Consider the following 23,198-nt stretch of genomic DNA (forward strand, 5'->3'; position numbering starts at 1 on the left):
ATGTACTCTGGGTATTAACTCCTTATCAGATAAATGATTTGTGAATATTTTCTACCATTCGGACTCTTCTTTCTACTCTACTGATTGTGTCTTTTGATTCACAATAGTTTTTAATTTTGATGTAGTCCAATGTATCTGCTTTTTTTTTTTTTCTTTTGCTGCCTGTGAACTCATTTAATTTTTTTTAAGTTTATTTATTTTGAGAGAGAGTGAGCAGGGGAGGGGCAGAGAGAGAGAGGGAGAGAGGGAATCCCAAGCAGGCTCCACACTGTCAGCACAGAGCCCGAAGCAGGGCTCAATCCCATGAGCCTCGACATCATGACTTGGGCCAAAATCAAGAGTCAGATGCTTAACTGACTAACCCACCACATTGACACAAATAGTAAAGCAAGAATCTTAATCTGTATACCTTGATGTATTTTAATATATTAACATTATTTCTGAAAATATAGTTACTAAAAAGTAAAACTTCATGAGGAAATTTTAATGTTAAGAACTGTACTTATGTTAAAATGATAAAGAATGAAAATATATAGAAGTTATCAATACTGTGACAATTTTTAAAAAAGTGTTTCAGGGAATCCATTCTTTTTCCAAGTTTAGATCCTTTAAGTCTATAGGCACAGATTTTACAGGTGGTATCTTTTCCCTGACACAGATTTACTGAAGGCCATTTTACTAAATTTTTAAAACTACTTTTCTTTATCTTTTCTATTTACCCCAGTCACTCTCTCACACTGAGTAAAAATATATTTTAAATAAAGCTAAAATGAAAGAAAAGTACAAAATAAAGGATATTTTCAACAATTCTTTGTAATGCAATTTCATTTTGGATTGTGTATCTATTAGGGTGCCTTCTACAAATATCAGGGGAAAAATGTTGATTCAAATTGGCTTAAACGGTAATTTATTTTTTCTTGTAAGATACCCATAGTAGGACAACTCCAGGTGAAGTTCACTGAGGTTTTGGTTCTGTTTCCCACTACATATTTTGGTTTTCTCCTCTTCGATGCACTGACTTCACTATAGCAAGGTTGCAGCAGCAGCCCAAGGTGTCACATCCATTCATGATAATTTTTATTGATCAAAAGGGACTTTTTTTTTTTAATTTGCACAGAGATAAGGAGTCCTTTCTTAGAGGTCCTGAAGTAGACTTCCCTTCCCTTTTCACTGGTCAGAACTGGACCCTGTCAATTTCTAAGCCCATCATCAACTAGGATAGTGGGATTATCCTGATTGAATTCTTTAGACTAACTGGATTTACCCTCTGGAATTTGGGTTGGAGACAGTTTCTCTTAAAGTCTGTGGCTTTGTGGAGGAATGATGGATACCTGAAAAAAAATGGGATTCTATCAGGAAGGAGGATTCTACCTACACAATGAGTGTTGTGTCGATAGCAACCTCTGCAATAGCTTTTAATTATTTTCATTTAACTTCCATGGGCAGCTCAGTCAGTTGGGCATCCAACTCTGGCTCGGGTCACAATCTCAAAGTTAGTAGGTTCGAGCCCCTTTTCTGTCTCTGTGCTGACAGCTTGGAGCCCAGAGCCTGCTTCATATTCTGTCTTCCCCTCTCTCTGCCCCTCCCCTGATTGCACACGCGCCCTCTCTCTCTAAAAAATAAATATTAAAAAGTTAAAATAAAATAAAATAAAATAAAATAAAATAAAATACTTCTAATTTATGGGGCACCTGGGTGGCTCAGTCGGTTAAGTGTCTGACTTTGGCTCAGGTCATGATCCCACAGTTTCTGAGTTTGAGCCTCTCATCGGGCTCTCTGCTGTCAGCACAGAGCCCACTTCAGATTCTCTGTCCCCCTCTCTCTCTACCATCCCCCACTTTTGCACACACTCTCTCAAAAATAAACATTTAAAAAATAAAGTACTTCTAATTTATTTAATAACAACAGAATATTATTCAGCCATAAAAAAGAATGAAATCTTGCCATTTGCAACAACATGGATGGAACCAGAGTGTATAATGTTAGGCCAAATAAGTTAGTCAGGGGAAGACAGATACTATATGATTTTGCTATATGATACTTGCTCAATTCAAGTATGTAGAATTTAAGAAACAAAATAAATGAGCAACGGAAAAAAAAAAAGATAGACAAACCAAGAAATAGACTGTTTAATGTTTATTTATTTTGGAGAGACAGAGAGAGGGAGACACAGAATCCCAAGCAGCCTCCAGGCTCTGTCTGAGCTGTTAGCACAGACCAATGCAGGACTCAAAACCACAAACTGGGAGGTCATGACCTGAGCAAAAGTCTGATGCTTAACCGCTTAACCAACGCAGCCACTCAGGCACCCTGACTCTTAACTATAGAGAACAAACTGATGGTTATCAGAGGGGAGGGGGAGGTAGGAGAATGGGTGAAATAGGTGATTGGGGATTAAGGAGTGCACTTGTCATGATGAGCACTGGGTAATATATAGAAGTGTTGAATCACTGTATTGTATACCTGAAACTAATGTAGCACTGTATGTTAACTATACAGGAATTGAAATAAAATAAAATATAATAAATAAAATGAAATACTTTTAACTTTTAGTACTCCATTATCTAAAATTAAATAATTTCCATTTTAATAGCAAAAAAGAATTATTTTAACTTTAGATTTTAATTAGCATGTTAAACATTTTACCTGTTTTTAAGTTTCTTGATTGTGAAATTGAGCCTTGATTTCAAATATTAGTTTACTCTTTCAGTCTGCTTTTCATCAAAGTCAATGTCAATTCAAAATACACTAAAATTAAACTAATAATTAAACTATTTTTAATATAAGCTTTCTAAAAAGAATGAAGTACTGATACTGGTACAACATGGATGAAGCTTGAAAACATTATGCTAAGAAAGATGCCAGACACAAAAGACCACATGTTGCCTGATTCTATTCATATGAAAATCTATAGAGACAGGTAGATTAGTAGTTGCTTCAGGCTGGTGAGCAATAGGATGGAAAGCAGCAGAATAGTAGCTAAAACGTCCAGAGTTTCTTTGTGATGTGACTAAAATATTCTAAAATTGACTGTGGTGATGTTGCACATATCTTTGATTATATTAAAACCCACTAATCTGAGTGTTTTAAATAGGTAGATTGTATAGTATGTGAAGTATATCTTAATAAAAGTGTTTTTTTTTTAAATGGCCTTTATAGAATTTTGATTGAATATGCGTAACATTTAAAATTGACAGATAGGATTGGAGTTTATCATTACAGCTCTTAAGCAATAAAGGGTAGCAGAGATAATGAGTTTTCTTTTAAGGTATAGCCATCTTGAAGCCTCCTGGTTCTTTATAGCCAGTTCCTCCTTTATATGATCATTTTCCTTTTCCTAGATTTCCCTACTGTTGATTATCTCTGCCAAACAACACACATTAGAAATCTACCACTTCCTCTTTAACAGGGTAGCTTTTCGTCCACTCAGTTCTGCTTGTAAGAACTTAACAAAGCTTTCAGTAATTTATTTCTGTTTACAGTAAAGACGTGAATAAGGAGAAACAGGTCCTCTGCTTTTATTACCCCAATTATGACCAGGGACTATAATTACATATGATTTTCAAGTCTTTAATATTTATTTCCCTTCTAATAAATACAATTCCATTGCTTAATAAGTTAAACATTTGGGGGAATAAATTTGTAAATTGAGAATGATATTTTAAAACCCATGTTATAGTTTAAAAAATTGTATCTATAAATAGTAATGACATCATTTTAAGTATAAATAACAGGGTTTGCTTCTTTACAGGATTTTCTATTGTGATAATGTCAATATGGCCATATCTCCAAAAGGTTTGTACACTTCAATCTATTATTCTCTTAAGTAGCTATAGTAGTAGTAACTCTTACATAGTTAAGAGTTTTCTTGACAGTCTCTTTGGTAGTCTATGATTTAATCTTTACTAGCATGACTTGAGATAATAATTCTTCCAGAGAGGCTTATAAGTAAGGTGATCCAGTGCTTCATTGTGCAAACCAGAACAGTCTTGAAGTGAAGGGAGCACTATACCAGGAAAACAGAATTATACCTGGATAGTCCTAGACAAATGTAGATGTATGCTCACCTACTTATTAGCCGCTTTCATATCCCACCAATGCCCCCTCCCTGATAAAAAGGAAACTAAATTACTTATAGTCTGAATTCCTGAATGGTACAAATGACATTTCTATGGAATACTTTTGTGCTTTCCCATAGGGTTGTCTGGTTGACATTGTGAAAAGAATAGATAATACATGTATTTCGATGCTGTGGTTACTAGATGGGGAGGAGGGCCTAACAAGAAGATGCAAGTTTAGTAGGTACCCTGGCATCAGTTAATCATCAAGTCCTGCCAACTCTTTAAAAAAAAAATATTTGACATATAACATAATATAAATATATGTCAATTCTATCTTAAATCTCCAGGAATGAATTTACTAAAAATCAGTATATAAGTTGCAGACGTTATCTATAACAGTATTTCAGTTAAAGTTCTTGATGGAGTTCTCTGTACTCTCCAACCTCCTATTCACTCCTGAACCTGCTACAGTCTGATTCACTCCTCTGCTACCATAAAACTGCTCTTATTAAGGTCTCCAATGATTTGATTACTGACCAAATAGATACTTTTCGGTCCTTTGCGTGACATTTGGGTAGTATTTGACATTGTTGACCTCTCCCTGCTTCTGAAAACCCTCTCTTAGCTTCCGTACATTACTCTGTCCTGGCTTGGCTCTTTAAATATTTGTTATTAAATTCTTTTATGAGTTTTCTTTACCAACTTGTTCCTTATATGTTGGTTTTTCCCAGAGATTGGGCTGTGTGTCTGTGTGTGTGTGTGTGTGTGTATGTGTGTGTTGTAGACTAAATCCTAAGCTTTGGCCCATATTAGATGTATAGCCAACAATTTATTAGACGTATCTACTTGAATTAATCTAGGTTCCTGGGGCCTTTATAAATTTTTCTGCATTTTTTTCTGAGATTCTGTCCCTCCCTTCATCTTTCCTTTCCTCTGTCCTTCCCTTCCACCCTTCTTCCCTATTATCTTTATCCCTATTATTTATTATCCCTATTATTAAAAATAATGTGCCTGTGATACAAGAAGCTTATTGACATTTTATACTTAATTTTAGATTTTTTAGTTTTTATGAATTTTTAACTTTTTGAAAATGCTAACTTTTAAAATATCTGATATTATAAAAGGAATAAGGACAAAAATACAAATTTCATTTTTTTTACTGAGTTGGTGCCATATTCACATTGCTATTTTGAAAATAAATAAAAATTTATATGACATGAAATTATTAGCCATGATGTTAAAAATTCTTTCCTTACTGGCAGAATGATTAGAATATAGCGGAAAATTTAACAATTCTAGAGCAATATTTTCTTTGCCAAAAATATATTTCCATGTATCAAAACTCTTTATTTCTATGATTCCTGTATCTAGTCTGTTTAACCTCAAAATTACCAAAAGAAAGGGATTTACAATAATTAGGTCTAATTACAATAATTAGCACAGTATGTTGAATTTTGAAAAGGTACACTCCTTTCTCCAGATATTTGAAAGCTCTTCAAAGGTAAATTTAGTGAGTACATGAACTTGTAACTAGTTCTTTGGCAATACAAATAAAACAATTTCAATAAAAAACCTTTCTCAGGTTATTTCATAATAATAGTGAAAGCTCACTATGTGCCAGGTACGGTACTAAACTTTTCACCTCTTGATATTCATAGCAACCCTATGAAATGATTATTATCTATCCTGTTTGACAGGTGAAGAAACTCACAATCAGAAAGTTTGGTAGCTTGCTCAAGTCACTCAGCTGGAAGATGGCAGAGCCAAACCTATCTGAAACAAAAATCTGGCTCAACCACAGTGCTGTGTTACTTACTACCTTAAACTGTTTAATTCTTAATTTAAGGCTTCCATCTTTTTCAATAGCATGTTAGCTGAAAAGCCATCTGTGACAAAGATAAAAAGCTAGAACACCCCCCCCCCGACCCAAGAAAAAACTCAGAAAACAAAACAAAACAATAAATTATTTGTCTGAAAGGAATTTGGCACCAGTGTAAATCTCTGAAATGTGCTTCTTTCTGACCCTGGCTGATAGACAACCATCAACCAAGTGATTCCTGAGGTTCTGTTGCCCAGAGGTGGGATAAATATCCAGGAAGATTCATATTCTTAAGACTAGATTTTGAATTGGAAGGATAGGTTATTTTACAGGGCAAGGGAGATAGTGGAAATACTAATGCATGAATTATAATAAAATATAATAATAGAACTGACATATTAGTAAAAACAAAATTCTAAGAAATACTAGTTTTTATATCCTATAGGTAATATTCATTTAGTGTATATATATGCTGACATTGCCCTAAGCACTATACATTGCTCAAATAATTCTTTTAATAACTCTGTGAAGTTATCCTTATTTGACAGATAAAAAATTGAAGCATGTGATTTTTTACCCCCAGCTACTCAAATACCTGATAAGTAAAATCTGGAAACTTCACTATGATGAAACCTGATTTGGAAAAATTGTGTTAACTCATCTTTTGTATCCTTATTGCCTAGCACATTTTTTGTCACAGTAAAGGACTCGGTGACTGTTACTTGAATTAATAAGCAATCATCTATAAATAAAAGTTAAAAATGCTTGGAACGCCCATATTCATATCTTAGTTCCCATATCAAAGCATGAAGATTTCCAGAACTTTGACTTTGTCAATATCATTAGCATGTTTATAAAGTAATGTTTGAAATTCAATACCATGTACTTTGGAGTGTATGGTTTTCTTTCTTCTTTTCTTTTTTTCCCCTGAAATGACAGGGATGGGGGAGGGCTTTTGTGTTTTGTTTTTGTTTTGTTTTGAGAAAATACAGTTCCAACTTTTACTGATGTGTGCCAAACCAAATAAGTTAATTACAGATGGTTACTATACAGTATACGTGAATAAAGGTCTAAAAGTATGGGTGTGTGTGTGTGTGTGTGTGTGTGTGTGTGTGTGTGTGTGTGTGGGAGAGAATGAGAGAGAGAGAAAGAAGAGAGAGAGAAAGAGGTGCAGGCAGACAGACAGACATGGGCTATTAGGGGGATGTTGCTAACCCAAACTAAAATTCTAGAAGACTTTAAAAATCAGTTACACCAGAGCTGAGTTTTGAAGGTCTGTAGGAGTTGGTTTCCTGAAAAAAAGGTAGGGGCCAGGGAGTAGGAGGTTGGGAAGGCATTGCTGGTAGAGGGGGACAGTAGAGAAATCAGTGCAAAGGCCTGGAGGCAAAGAATTTGACTCATTTTGGAAACTTAAGACAGTTCTGTGTGACTGGAAGTTAGAATTGGGGGAAGGGTACATGCAGAGAGATGAGGCTAGAGAAGAGACTGTGGCCAACTTGTGAGCTAGTTTTTCATAATAAGCAGTTTAGATTTTATCCCAAAAATGGTATGATGGAGATCACCAGAGGTGGCCAGAGGACCAGAAATGAGATGCTGTTACTACTGTTAAAAAGAGAAACACACATGAGTGCAGATAACAGTTTAATTACTGAAGTGACACCTGTTGTAGTGTAGAACCTGTATCTCCCAAACCTGTTTTACTTTCCTATTACAATTCTAGCAGAATTTTCTAACAGATTCCAGTTTCCAGTCACCATAAAGAATAGTATCCAATTAAAATAAAAGTTTCCATTGGTCTCTGGCAAATATCATTAATATTGTTAGAGCTATCCCCGAGAGTCAGCTTCTGTCCCTGAAACACATACTTGACTATGATCAATTAATATCCTGAGAAGACACTTTCATTCTTTTGCTTTTAAACCACTACACATTTACCATTAAAATTGAGTTTTCACTGCTTTTTTGAAAATTAATTAAAAAATTTTTATGACATGAAGTTATTTTATATTTTTAATAGAGTGATCAAAGGAGCCAAAGGTAATATGGGTAGAAAATGAAAACCAGTGTGCCTAAAATAAGAGATTAAAAAAAATTTTTTTTAATGTTTTATTTATTCTTGAGAGAAAGAGAGACAGAGCATGAGTGAAGGAGGGGCACAGCGAGAGAGGGACACAGAATCCAAAGCAGACTCTAGGCTCTGAGCTGTCAGCACAGAGCCCAATGTGGGGCTTGAACTCACAAACCGGGAGATCATGACCTGAGCCAAAGTCGGACACTCAGCTGTCTGAGTGAGCCACCCAGGTGCCCCAAATAAGAGATATTTTTAAGGCTAGAACTTTAATATTGTATATCATTATATGTATTCACTTTTATTTCTCATCCCCCACAAGAAAATATACCTAAACATTTTCATTTTAAACTATTTAAAAATATCTTTAGAAAAGGCCATGGTTGTCTTTAAGTTGTTCTAACACTTTATATATGTTTAATCTTATTTCCTAAAAATTTATTTACATTTTTTTAAATATTTATTTTTGAGAGAGCGAGCACAAGGAGGCGGGGGGGAGCAAAGAGAGAGGGAGACACAGAATCCGAAGTAGGCTCCAGGCTCTGGGCTGTCAGCACAGAGCCTGACGTGGGGCTCGAGCTCACAGATTGTGAGATCATGACCTGAGCTGAAGTCGGAAGTTTAACCGACTGAGCCACCGAGGCACCCCTTATTTCTAAAAATTTAATGGTTCTTATGTTTCCAAATTACTATATAACCTACCATATATATATTTTTTTTAATCTGTTAATTTATTCCATAGTCCCTTTTGTAAGCTGAAATTTTCTGTTTTTTGAAAGAATTTTATTTTCTGAATTTAATCATTTGGTTCTCTCCTCAACATCTATCATGACACATAAACCGTCGTTCAGTGGTAGAACCCTGAATCCTCCATGTTGAAAGGAAGAATTAATAATAGGTTTAATGGGAGAATTATCTTTCAGCTTTTGTGTTTTTATTCTCTTAAACATTTGACTATTGTGCTCAGTTAAAAAAAATAAAAATGAGGCTCCTGGGTGGCTCAGTCAGTTAAGCCTCCAACTTCAGCCCAGGTCATGATCTCCTGGTTTGTGAGTTCGAGCCCACTTTGGGCTCTGTGCTGACACTCAGAGACTGCAGCCTGCTTCAGGTTCTGTGTCTCCTCCTCTGTCTGCCCCTCCCCTGCTCACGCTTTGTGTCTGTCTCTCAATAATAATAAATAAATGTTAAAAAAAAAAAGGATTTATAGTGCTAATGGCTATTTAGCTTATGGAGTAACATAAGTCTAAATAATTGTATTTACTTTATAAGAATTAAAGAATGGCATTTTACTTTTGTGATGTTATTATTTATACATATAATGTGATTATTTGTAACAAGATTTTTATGAACCAAATCATAAATCATATTCCCATAATCATTCTAAAAGTTGAAGCTTCCCAAGTATTGTTTCTAGTGTATAGTGAATTGGTAGCATATTTAATTATACTGTAAGAAGTTTTGAATACCTTACTATAAGTAATAGTGTTAAAAAACTGATATGTTAGAATTATTGTTTTTATTTACTTAAATAGGAAATGTTACGTGGTCAGAAAAATGTGTTTAAGTCTTAAACTTTACTTTTCTTGGATAACAATTCTTAAAGCATTGTACTTTTTTCTGCAGATTGATCAGACAGCTGATGCAAGTTTTTTGGGCTGGGTTATTGCTTCATTTAGTCTTGGCCAAATGGTAGCTTCACCTGTATTTGGTTTGTGGTCTAATTATAGACCAAGAAAAGAACCTCTTATTGTCTCCATCTTCATTTCGGTCATGGCTAACTGCCTCTATGCATATGTCCACGTTCCAGCTTCTCATAATAAATACTACATGTTGGTTGCTCGTGGATTGGTGGGATTTGGAGCAGGTAATATGTATGTATGTATGTATGTGTTTGGCTGTTCAGATTCACATTCACCCTGAATTCACCCTCTCTCATCTGGTATCACCTCGTCTCAATCTCATATCTCACTACTCAACATATAGATTTCTCATTGCAAATAGACAAATATCTTTCCTATGATTTTTGCCTTTGTTCATGATATTCCTGTTACCTATAGTTTCTCTATTCTGTTCCCATCATTCTTCATTCTTCAAGATTCTGTTCAAGTTCCACATCTTCCATAAAATTTTCTTAGGTTACCCTACCCCTTAACAGATCTTTCCCATCTCCAGTATGTCTGTGGAACTTGCTTAGATACTGTTTTGCTCTGTTTTCATCTTTTATCACCAACCAGATAGTAAACTTTTTATAATTAGAGACAATTTATGACTTTCTAAAATACTCTGTGGCCTTTCTTGCAGAGTCTCCTGAAAATAATAAGAGCTCAATAAATTTTTTTGAGTCAAATTGTTAGTGGATCTTTTTGTTTCTTATATTACATTTAAGCATGCAGAATTTGTGATGTCTTTGTTTTAAAAATAGTTGTAACGATCAGTAGTTTGCCATTTAGTCAGTGTTTTCTTCATATTTAATAAGAAAAAAAGTTTAACATTTCTGTAATGTCACTTTTTCATTTATTCACATCTTTAATTGTGTTTTCATGTTGCTAAAAGCAAGATTTTCCACTAATTGATACATTTGCTCGATGTATATGCTTTGTATAATCATAGGGAAGAAGCAGTGACTATAATGTAGATTAACATTTTTGTTTTATATAAAGCCAAATTAAGTGGGATTTTATAAACCAAAGAATATTTTCTTTGACTTTGGATTATTGTGTCTTTTCTTAGGAAATGTAGCAGTTGTTAGATCATACATTGCTGGTGCTACTTCCCTTCAGGAAAGAATAAGTTCCATGGCAAACACAAGTGCATGTCAAGCATTAGGCTTTATTCTAGGTCCAGGTAGGTATTTTTCACTTGTCATTGCTTGAATATGAATTGGGAGAACTTTTAAAGTTCAAATGTTAAGTGGAATCCAAGTATAAAACCTCATAGCTAAAAGGAAAAGTAGGGAAGCTAATATTTTTGGTCCAGCAGGAGTCTAGGCTCTTTATATGTGTTAACAAATGTTCTCTAAAGTAAATAATATTAGTCCCATTTTACAGATTAGGACATCAAGGCATAGAGAGTCTAAGTAAGTTATTCAAGGTCAGCCAGATAGCAAATGGGAAATATGAGATTCGAACCTAACTCTATCTGTATGTTCTGTGAAATAATCATTTAGCTTGACATCTCCATTATAGTTAGCTTTTTTTCTTGTCTATTAGAAACAAAATTCTTTAATTTTTTCTTTTTTGCTTTTGGAGAGCAAGTACACCTGTACATGTGCGCAAGTGGGGGAGGGGAAGAGAGAGATGGAAAGAGAATCCCAAGCAGTCTCCACACTCAGTGCAGAGACCAATGTGGGGCTCGATCCCATAGCTGTGAGATCATGAGCTGAGCTGAAATCAACAGTTGGATGCAAGGGGGGGCCTGGGTTGCTCAGTCCGTTAAGCATACGACTCTTGATTTTGACTGGGGTCATGATCTCACGGTTGGTAACTTAGAGCCCCAAAGCAGGCTCTGTGCTGACAGTGCAGAGTCTGCTTGGGATGCTCTCTCTCTTGCTCTCTCTGCCTCTCTCCTGCTTGTGCTTTCTCTCTCTCACACACAAAATAAGTAAATAAACTTAAAAAAAATTGAAAAGTTGGACACTTAACCAACTGAGCCACCCAGATAGCCCAGAAACAAAATTCTTCTGACTGAAGGATTTGAGGAAAGTTATAGGAGATTCTTTACTCTTGTGCTCTTTGCCCATACCTTTCAGACTTTTCTGAGTTTGAAGAAAATGAGAGAATTTTTGAAAGACTACTGAAAGACTGTTCTTCAAAGCCTCCATCCTTTAGCTGAGTGTAAAACAATATTAATAAGACTTAATACTTCCCCAAGACAAGTAAGTTTTTGCTATTAGATAAATTAGTAATTTTTATGCTTAGAAAATCATTGAAGGGACACCTGCGTGGCTCAGATGGTTAAGCATCCGACTCTTGGTTTCAGCTCATGTCATGATCTCACAGTTTGTGAGTTGCAGAGCCTGCTTGGGATTTTCTCTCTATCCCTCTTTCTCTGCCTCTCTCCCCACCCCTTCTCTCTGTCTCTCTCAAATATAAATTTTTAAAAACCTTAAAATTTTTTAAAGAAGAAAAAAAGAAAAACATTGAAAAATCATATAATTTGTTCATGCTTTGAATATTACAGTTATGAATACCATCACTTTGAATCCAGTTCCATTTACTTTATCATTAATATCCTACCCTCACCCCTCTTTCCATTACTTTCTTTAAAAATTTTTTTAATGTTTTTTCTTGAGAGAGAGAGACAGAGAGACAGAGATAGCACAGACAGGGGAGAGGCAAAGAGAGAGGGACACACAGAATCCAAAGCAGGCTCCAGGCTCTGAGCTGTCAGCACAGAGCCCGACTCGTGGCTTGAATCCATGATCCACAGGATCATGACCTGAGTTGACATCGGATGCCCAACCAACTGAGCCACCCAGGTGCCACTCCATTACTTTCTTTTAGAGAGCCAAGAAAAAAGCTCTACAAAAGAGAATCCAATTTATCTTTCACGAAAAATCTAATGTTTCAGTTTAGTATTTGGAGTAAAATATACATAACAAATGTAGAATCATTGGATCTACTGCCATATCATAAAATGTATGAGGATATAGCCTGGGTCTTTTCATTTACCACTCTAACCTCAGTATCTAGCACAGAACCTGGTATACACCTGGTATATGTTCTCAGTAAATAAATAAGAAGTATTTTGGAGATTAAATAATGATAAAATAAAAGCGGTAGAGGCATATAATAGATCTCATAGCATTTTAGAACCAGGAATGGCTTAAGAAATTATTTAGCTTAACCCCCTTTATTTCAGAGCCAAGAAAATGGAGGTTCAGAGACAGTATTAGCTATTTCAAAGGCAGACAGGGAATTGGGGAAAAAAAGACCAGCACTAAAATTTATATCACCTTGTTCATTGATTTGCCACATTTTCAACCTGAGAATAAAAGAAATAATCAAAAAGAAAGATTATATCATTTAAATATTTTGTATTATCTTTAGATGAGTAAATGTAGGCCTGAAAAAGATTAGATGCGCTTTCCTGTAATGACCACATTAACAGCACTAGCATTTATTGAATGTCTACTATTGTTAGATGCTGTTCTAAGTGTTTTACGTGTAATGTCTTACTTCATCCTTACCTTAAGGTTGCAAATTATTGGAAGAGCCAGATATAGAATCTAAATCAGGAAAGCAAACCAGTTCTCTTCCAAGCTGATTTTTGCCACAGATCCAAATTTAAAAATATACATGATTTAAATACCATATACACAATGATGATTTGAAATATTAACTTAAAATGTGACATTCTACTCCTTATAATTAAATTGTAATTTTATATGGAAGAAATTGGATGATTTAAATTTTCTGTGGAGATTTTTTTAAATAGGAAGATACTGACAAATTGCTTTAGATATAATTCTTTGTGAATGTATATCAGTGTTTCTGAATCTTTTTCTCATTAATGTCCCATTAAGGAGCTTTTTTAGACATTTTTTTCCTAATTCCACAGATCAATTGTATATCTTTTATGGACTATGTGAATATCTATGCTTTATACAGAAAAAGAGTAAATATTTTGTTCCCTTGCCTCTATTGAGATGTGTGATGTAGATGTGAGATTCCACAAAGTTGCTTCCAATTTTGTAGTAAATGTCTTTCACATTTTTTAGCCCTTGCCTCCCACATAATAATTTATCTGTATACATTTTATTTTATATTTTATTAAGTTTTTCAGACTTGTTTTGCACTCATCGGAGAAAAGGGTGTGACATGGGATGCCATTAAGCTGCAGATAAATATGTACACAGCACCAGTTTTACTTGGCGCATTCCTGGGAGTTTTAAATATTATTCTGATCCTTACTCTATTAAGGTAAATCAGATAGAAATTATAAAACTACTTGTGTAGATTGTGAAATTAAATAAGCATGATCATTATTGGAAGATAATTATTCCTATGAAGTCTTTATTTGGTTTTTGATGTCTATAGTTGTGTTCATGTTTTTTGATCAGCTAATGCATCTAGTACTTGTAACTGAAATAATAGGCAATCTGATAAATGAGACTAGATTATAAAGTCTTTGAAGATTCAAAGTTTGGTCTTGATTTACTAACTGTAGGTTTCTAAGTACGGGAATGGCATGAAAGCACAGTTTTAAGTAGATTAATGATTGGTATCAACCTTAAATACAAAAGTTACTTATATCTTTTATTTACTAGAAGAAATGTTATAAAACTACAGAAGTTTTATTACTTTGTATTTCTTTGGAGTGCTTTATTGAAGGCCCCAAAAATGTTTATAACAAATGTTTAAAATCACCGGAAAACTTTAAATATTTATTAAGGTAGTTCATGTATGCTTTTGGATGAATATTGGATTGAATATTATGCTTCATTTTATATGATAAGATAATAAGAATTATAACTTGTATCTTTTAAATTTTGTTGGTTATACCTCATTGGTAATAATTTCATTACTTAGCAGTTAGTAAAAGAAACTATATCAGAATGTGAAAAAATAAAGAAGGCTACTAATAAATTAAAGCCATTTATCTATCATAGTAAGTCTTTCATAGATGCAATATTTATGTTTTTCTTTTTAAGAGAACATCGTGTGGATGACTCAGGACGACAGTGTAAAAATGTTAATTTTGAAGAAGGTACTATGACCCTTTTGACTAAATTACTATAACATTATCAAAGTGTTTCCGATTATTCTGTCTGTTTGGTATTTACTTGGATTTGCTTCTGAAAACAGTACAATGGGTGATTGGGGTAGGATCTTCAAAGTTAAAAGTTACCTAAATTAATAATTTTTTTTAAAAGGCCTTCCCAGATCAGTTATTTGGTGTTCATGGCTGGCAAGATTAAAAGCATTGCTAAAAATCACTTCATCTTCTTTACAAAGAGCCAGTATCCTAAAACCCTACAGTTCTTTAGAATGATTTCTGTAACGTTCCTATAAAATGTATCTTTCTGTTTCAAGCATTTCTTTGCTCCCTTAATCATGGAAATAGGTTTCTCTTTTGTATTTTTATTCTTTTGGTACACGCTGCAAATGTACATTTTCATCCCTTAGATCTTTCTTTGACTTAGAAGTAAGTAACCAATCTGGTCAGTAGATATGTCTTCCTAAGTAAACCCTTATTTAAGTACTAATTATATTCTCCATGGGGAGTGTCCCCCTCTGTACAAAAGATTGCAACTCAGTTCTTGCCTTTAAGGAGTTTGTTCCTGGGAGTTTTAAATATTAGAAAAGTTGTGGAAAAGACATAGTATCTTCTATAGCCATTTTATTTAATTTTCACAACAAAACTAGTGGAAGGAAAGTTGAAAGTAGGGTAGAGAGCAGACTGGTGAAGAATGTTAGTAACTTTTTGAGAAAAAGGAGAAGTATGACAGTAGTCAGATTTCAGGTGAGACTAGTCCAGATGTGTGAAGGCCTGAACTAGGGCAGCAACTAAGAATGGAAAAGAGACAGATGTGAGTTTTTGAAGAAAAAAAAATTAAGATTCTTGATAGATTGGATAGGAATTATTAAGGAATAGAGGGAGTTGTTGAAGATGTCTGTCAGGTTTTGAGTCTAGATAAGTGAAAGAATGGGAGAGAACAAGAATTTAGGAAAGGACATTCGCTGAACAGAGAAAATGATTTCAGTTTGAATCAAGCTAAATATACTGCTACACTAGAACAGCGAGAAAATGCCAGAGGCATTTGTAATTTTGGCTTTAGAGATCAAAGCTTGAGATACAAATTTCTGAGTAAGCCACTGAAAAACACAACAGCAACAAAGAGAGAGTGAAAGAAAAAAGGAAAGGGAGGGGTACATGCATCAAGTGTGACAAAATATTGTTGAATATAGGGGCTGAATATATATTTCATATTTTTCAAAATAAAAAATGAAAGAAAAGAAAGAATGGTGAGGAAGTGCCCGCAGGGGGTATAAGCCGCTTTTTTTTTTTTAAGGTGAAAAATAGGGTACTAACTTAAAAGACCTATCAGGTAAAAGGAATGAGCAAGTTAAGGAGGATGAGTTTGAGGTGCTGAGAAAGATACGTAAGAAGCAAAATCTTTCAGAAGTTGGAAGGGGGTAGCAATATCGATTAGGACTTCATGGAGTTTAATGTGCTTCAAAAACACCTGGAAACCTTGTTAAAATGGGTTCTGATTCAGTAGGCCTTGGTGGGGGAGGGGTCTAAGTGGGTTGTCAGATTAAATACAGGATGCCCAGGAGAATTTGAATACTTTTTTAGTATAAGTATGTCCCGGCTGGGTAATTTTGGATTTCAGATAAGGAACAAATAATCTTTTAGTATAGATATGCCTCAAATATTTCATGGGACATTCTTATATTTAAATTTCAAATTTTGCATGGAAAATACTTAAAATTATTGTTTATCACAAATTCAAACTTAACTGAGTATCCTGTATTTTTATTTACTAAATCTGGCAAACCCAGTGAGATTCTGAGAATCTACATTTATAGTAAGCTATCATGGGAGCTGATGCTACTGGTCTAAGGACCATAGCAAAGATTTGGAACTATACTGTCTAATATGGTGGCTGCCAGCCATATTTGGCTATTTAAATTTAAATTAACCTATATTACATTGAAGAAATTCCTCAGGGGCGCCTGGGTGGCGCAGTCAGTTAAGCGTCCGACTTCAGCCAGGTCACGATCTCGCGGTCCGTGAGTTCGAGCCCCGCATCAGACTCTGGGCTGATGGCTCAGAGCCTGGAGCCTGTTTCCGATTCTGTGTCTCCCTCTCTCTCTGCTCCTCCCCCGTTCATGCTCTGTCTCTCTCTGTCCCAAAAATAAATAAACGTTAAAAAAAATTAAAAAAAAAAATGAAGAAATTCCTCAGTCACACAGTAACACTGTAAGTGTTTAATTACGGGTCTGTGGCTAGTGGCTGTTTGGACAGCACAGAGAAAGAACATTTCCATCATGTCAGAGTTCTATTGCACAACACTGCCCTAAAGCACAAATGAGAGTTTAGAAAGACCAGATCTATTTTCTTTCATAATATTTCTAGGTACTTCAAAATAATTTCTAAAACAGAAATCATTTTTAAATTTCAGTAAATATTGGGGCACCTGGGTGGCTCAGTCGGTTAAGTGTCTGACTTCGGCTCAGGTCATGATCTCACGGTCCGTAAGTTCAGGCCCTGCGTTGGGGGCTGACAGCTCAGAGCCTGGATCCTGTTTCAGATTCTGTGTCTCCCTCTTTCTGTCTCCTCCCCCTCTCATGCCCTGTTTCTCTTTTCTCAAAAATAAATAAATGTTAAAAAAATTTAAAAAAATTTTTCAGTAAATATTTAAATATTTCTGCTTTTTCCCCATTATTAAAAATGTTATCATTGGATAGGATCATAATTGCTAATTACATAGTTTTTGAATCAATATATTAGTGTAGTCTTTTCCTAAAATTCTTATAATTTTGATACCCAGTCAATCCTCACAATCTAGGACGCAACATTTCTGAGCTTTCCCACTGAAGCCATCACTGGGTAGAGGCTGCAGGAAACTAACCATATATGATGCAAACTCCAGTCTAACTTGGGGCAATGTTGCTTTTTAATTCAAAGGAGTAAAGACTGGGTTCAAGGTGGTAACAGAGAATCAGGCAGGTCTGTCCCGAGTAATATAAAGTCCACAAGGACCAGAGTCTATCCCGGAAAAGGATCTGGACAAAGGTGACCATTTTTCTTTGTGCCATTAGAAAGAGAAGTCATAACTCTTTGTTGAGTGTTCAGGGTGCTTAATTGTCCCCAGATATAGCAGACTATTTCCAAGTCTCATTTATTATTGGAGGAGGAACTCCTTGTCAGGAATCCTGAGATATAAAGGGAAACGCTATTATGAGAAAAATTATAGAAACTTACTGTATCTTGGGAAAGTAGCCCCGTGCCCCCTGCTGGTGTTACATACATACTTAAAGATAGCATAAAATGAAAACATTATTGAATTACTTGTTTGGTTTACTCTGAATAAGTAGGTAAATTGTAAAATAGCATTACAAATGTATATAAGTAGGTGTATTTCGCTTCACACTTCTCAGTTATATAAGGAATAACTAATATTGAGTATGTAGCTTAATACATAGTTTAAGATAAGTCAATACGCTCACTTCCTCCTAATTTATAAAAGCACCATCAAATCTTGGTGGTAATTTACAAAATATATTTGCTTGCAAAAATATAAATGATAATATAAGGATTTTTTAAAAACTGTGGTAATAACATATAAGGATATTTACTCATACTAATTTCACATAACATTGAAATTCAAAATACATATCCACTGAAGTGAATCACAGAACTAGCTGATTTAATAAACTATGAAAAAATCCTCATAAATTTAAGATTTAGGTAAAATAGAAAAAAAAAACTTGCAGTAGAAATTTAAAGCAAATATATTTAGAATGAGCTCATTTTATAGAATTTTATAAAATATATTAATATTTTGGATCAAGAGACAGCAAATAGAAAATCTGAGTATTTCCTATAGATAACAGAATTGAAGTATATCTCCTGGGAAGAAAATTCACGTTATTTTTAAAAGCCATTTTGGCACGCCGCGGTGGCTCAGTCGATTAAGCGTCTGACTTCGGCTCAGGTCATGATCTTGCGGTCCGTGGGTTCAGCCCTGTGTCTGTTCTGTGTTGACAGCTCAGAGCCTGGACCCTGCTTCAGATTCTGTGTCTCCCTCTCTCTCTGCCCCTCCCCTTCTCGTGCTCTGTCTCTCTCAAAAATAAATAAAGATTAAAAAAAATTTTTTTAAGCCATTTAAAAATTACTTCTATGGTATAAATTGTTACTTTTAAACCACTTAGAAGCCTAAAAGTGATTTTAAATATTTAGTCACAGAATTTGCTACATATAGTTTCTAAGTTATTTTAGTGTCATAAGAAAAATTAGATGTTTAAGTAATACAATTTTTCTCCTGTTTATTATAGCAAGTACAGATGAAGTTCAGTTTCCCCAAGGAAATATTGATCAAGTTGCTGTTTTGGCCACCAATGTTCTGTTTTTTGTGGTTCTATTTATCTTTGCCCTTTTTGAAACGTAAGTTTTATTCTGTCTTCATTTATATCATATTATGTAAATCATCTGTATTAATGCAATATTAATAGGCTTATCGATATTCTCAGAAACTTTATGGAAGGCATACGTTTTGTCATGATGTAAAAAGTACACATAAATTTTATGCTTTTAACCTGAATATAGTTAATTCCCTGTCTATAATATTACTTTATCTTTCCTCCCTTTCTTGGAATTTTATGATAAATATAGTTATAAAACTTTAGTGCCATGAGTAAATTAACTTTAAGCTATATAACTCTCTATGTATATGGAGTTCAGCCTGGCAGTGTTAACTCTATTTAACATCTGATCCTGATCCTGAAAAAAAAACTAGTATGATATATTACAAAATCTCTGCCTTGTGTAAGCTTTGTTGATCTTTAGTTATCATATGGCTTTTTTATTTTTAAAATGCCTTTCCATTATGTTATAAAAATAATATATTCTTGGTGTAAATATGCTAAACACTGCAACTGTATTTCCATATACATTTCTTTCCCTGGAAGTAACCACTGCTAATACATCATTGTGTAATTTTTCAAATATTTTTTCTATACAACTGTAAGTACTAGTTGTACTTACATGTGTAAGTACTCATATGTGCTATTATGTGTGTGTGTCTATTAAATCAACATAGACTATGTGACATTATCATTTGAAAATTTGGTTTATTCTTTTGTCAATGCGTTGTAACATTTTTATGCCAATACATATAGATTTGCTTGATTTTTTTTTAGTTTATTTTTATTTTTAAAATTTTTGAGATATGTGAAAGTTTCAGTTCACTTGATTTTGGGGGCATTTTTAAAAATTGTGGTAAAATGCACATAACATAAAATACATCATTTTAACTATTTTTAATCATACAACTCAGTGGCATTGAGTGTATTCACAAATGTTGTACAACCATAACCCCTATCCATTTCCAGAATCTTTTCATGATTCCAAACAGAAGCTCTATCCCCATTAAACAGTAAGTCCTCATTCCCCCTCACCCAGCTCCTGGGAGCCTTTATTCTACTTTTTTCAATCTAGGTACCTATATAAATGGAATCATACAACACATTTCCTTTTGTCCTTTGTGCCTCGCTTATTTCACTCAGCATGATGTTTTTAAATGTTCATTCCTGTTATAGCATGTATCTGAATTTCATACCTTTTAATGGCTAAAAAATATTCCATAGTCTATATATACCAATTTCATTTATTCATTCATCTATTGATGGACATTTGGGTTATTTCCACCTGTGGGCTATTGTGAATAATGCTATGATGCTGTGATGAATGTTGGTGTACAAGTATCTGTTTAAGTCTCTGCTTTCAGTTCTTTTGGTTGTACACCCAGAAGTGGATTTGCTGGATGATATAGTAATTCTATGTTTAAGATATTTAGAATTCACCAAACCATTTTCCACATCAGCTGTTCTGATTTTAAAATTTAAAATGGTGGTGTTGTTTTGTTTTTAAAGAATGAATATTTTAAATATATTTCAATTCCATTTTGCATCCAGTTAACAGAGGAGATACAAAATAGGAAACAAAGCTTGGCAAGGAAGGAGACAGATAGTCAAATAAAGGAAGAGCAACATTCAGAGGTAGGAAGAGAGATATATACATTCAAAGATAGTGATAAAAGAGACTAAGGAAGAGAAAAAGTCCCAACAAGTTTCTAATAACCTAATAATAGTAACATTACTATTATTATATTATTACTTATTTCAATGAAATAAAAAAGAAACCACTTTAAACCAAATTTAACCATGATTAGTTAGTTAGAAGGGTAGGAATTATGGTTGGTTTATTTCTTTTCCCGTCTTTTAGACTTTCTGCAACATGGATATGTTACTTATATAATTAAAATAAATATTAGTAAATAAAAATACAATCAAACTTAGTAGTTTGTGCATGTAACAACTAAATGTGTTAAAAAAAATTTTTATATAGAGAGCTGGTATCTTTGCTAAAAGAGATGCAAATTCTTGAATGTGTCAGTATCATTATTAAAGCTTCTATTTCACTTTTATAATGACTATGATTTAAATAAATAACAATAATTTGTTTTTCTTAGCATCGTTACTCCATTAACAATGGATATGTATGCCTGGACTCGAGAACAAGCTGTATTATATGGTGGAATAATACTTGCTGCTCTTGGAGTTGAGGCAATTCTTATTTTCATGGGGGTTAAATTACTTTCCAAGAAGTAAGTTATGTGTCTTTGGTTTTGTTTCACTCAATTTTAAAATACGCTTTTAAAAAAGTCTTTTTTAAAAAAGGGAAACATGGAATGAATCCAACACCTCACATCACCTTCAGAATACCTACAAGCCTTCACACCTTTCCAACCTGATCTCCCATTGAGAAGCTAACAATGTAAACAAATGTTATCTCTCCATTGAAAGCTAATAATATAAACAAATATGTTAGTAAAATAAAATAATAAAGCTTTTCTCTCATTATATATTAGTTTTAGTACTTGAGTGTTTGTGAACAGATTTAAAGTTTATTAAGGGAGCACATATTTCTATACCATATGGTATATTCTTTGGTAAAGCAAGATATTTTACCAAGTGAATTAATTGTCTTCTAATGTATCTTTTGTATATTATGTTTTATTTAAAGTATTTCTAAAAGTGTATTTTATAAAACTTTGTTCTGCTGTATATATATGTATGTGTATATATGTATATGTATATATTTATATATATTATATGTGTGTATATGTATATTATGAAACAGAAAGGATTTAGTGGTTAAGTCTGGAAAATTGTGGTTAAAATTGCCAAACTTCTTTATCCAAAACTTCCAAATCTTCAGTACTTATATATATTATCATAATGACAAATATATTATGTAGCATAATATAGTTACTGTACAAAGTTGTTTGTAGCTTTGACTATAGACCATTATTTTAAAGAAGCATTTTGTAAAGCTACAACCGTAAAAAACACGCTTTGGGGGAAGTGCTTGTATAAAATTAAATTCATTCATGTTGTCCGAGATGAGACATTCGTTGATGACTTTAAGCAATCCTAACAATTTAATTATTCTTAAAATATTTTAATGATACTTTAGAATTTTATAACGTTCTAAAATCAACACATCTTGATTCAGTGTGTCAGTTTGGGTGCATGGGGGGGGGGGGTACTATGAAGATTTCTGTGTGTATAAAGCCAAGAAGCAGGTTCAAGATACAGATATAGACATAGACATAGATTTATATTCAAAATTAAATAACAGTAAATGCATTACATCTTGCTATAGAAATAGGTATTCTTACAGATTGTCCAATTCCATACCTTCAGAGAGCTTGTGTTCTATTGGGTGGGAAAACCAATAAACAAAAATATGAAGTCAGGTAATGGTAAATACTGTGAAGAAGAATGGAGCAGAGGAAGAGAATAAAGAGTAGCAAGAGCAGGGTTGGGAGAGAGAGTGGCAGTGTTATTTCGACTGACTGCTCTAGGAAGGCATGTTTGAAGAAGTTACATCCAATCAGAGACCTCAACAAAGTCAGAAAACAGTCATGCAGGGGGTCTGGAACTCTCTTCTTCCAGAAGACTGAGCTTTGTGTGTTTAAGGAAAAAGCAGGAAGGCAAGTTTGGCCAGAGCAGGAAAGAAATGGCAATGGGAAAAGATCAGGTTGGAAAGATGTGAATCCTAGGTATTCTGAAGGTGATGTGAGGTGTTTGGGTTTGTTTATTTTGTTTTAGGAAGTCGTTGGTCTTGTTTGTAAATTTCATTTTTTATTATGGAAAATTTCTAACATATACAAAGGTGTAGATAGCATCATGTACTGAATTTCTAATATCCATTACCCAGCTTCAATGATTACCAATCCTTGAATAATTGTGATTCATTTATATAGTTCTACCCGCTCCACACTCCCTATCCCCTATACCTAGATTATTTTGAAGCCTGTCCCAGATATCATTTCATATCTTCCATAAATATTTCAGTATGTATCTCTAAAAGTTCATGATGACAACATTATCACATCTAAAAATGTTAACAGTGATTTCTAAATATCATCAAATATCCAGGCAGTATTCAAGTTTTCTCCACTGGTTTAAATGTTTTTTTAAATTTACTTTGTTTTGTTTCATATTGTTTTATT

At 33.8% G+C, this 23,198-nt stretch overlaps 1 protein-coding gene across 6 annotated transcripts in view; it reads left to right on the forward strand.

Moving 5' to 3' along the window:
- Positions 1-23,198, forward strand: part of MFSD8 (major facilitator superfamily domain containing 8) — a 59,077-nt gene that overhangs the window by 16,576 nt on the left and 19,303 nt on the right. For 4 of the 6 annotated variants that reach the window (XM_040474299.1, XM_040474294.1, XM_040474274.1 and 1 more), the window contains exons 4-10: positions 3,752-3,795; positions 9,572-9,812; positions 10,679-10,792; positions 13,725-13,869; positions 14,601-14,656; positions 18,955-19,063; positions 21,150-21,284. In XM_040474299.1, coding sequence (XP_040330233.1) covers positions 3,752-3,795; positions 9,572-9,812; positions 10,679-10,792; positions 13,725-13,869; positions 14,601-14,656; positions 18,955-19,063; positions 21,150-21,284 — 844 coding nt within the window. The remainder of the gene's footprint in view (positions 1-3,751; positions 3,796-9,571; positions 9,813-10,678; positions 10,793-13,724; positions 13,870-14,600; positions 14,657-18,954; positions 19,064-21,149; positions 21,285-23,198) is intronic. The other 2 variants (XM_040474285.1, XM_040474308.1) reach the window with 2 other exon arrangements.

This window comes from Herpailurus yagouaroundi, unplaced genomic scaffold, assembly GCF_014898765.1.
Source record: "Herpailurus yagouaroundi ecotype Mexico unplaced genomic scaffold, PumYag 28, whole genome shotgun sequence".
NCBI lineage: Eukaryota > Metazoa > Chordata > Mammalia > Carnivora > Felidae > Herpailurus > Herpailurus yagouaroundi.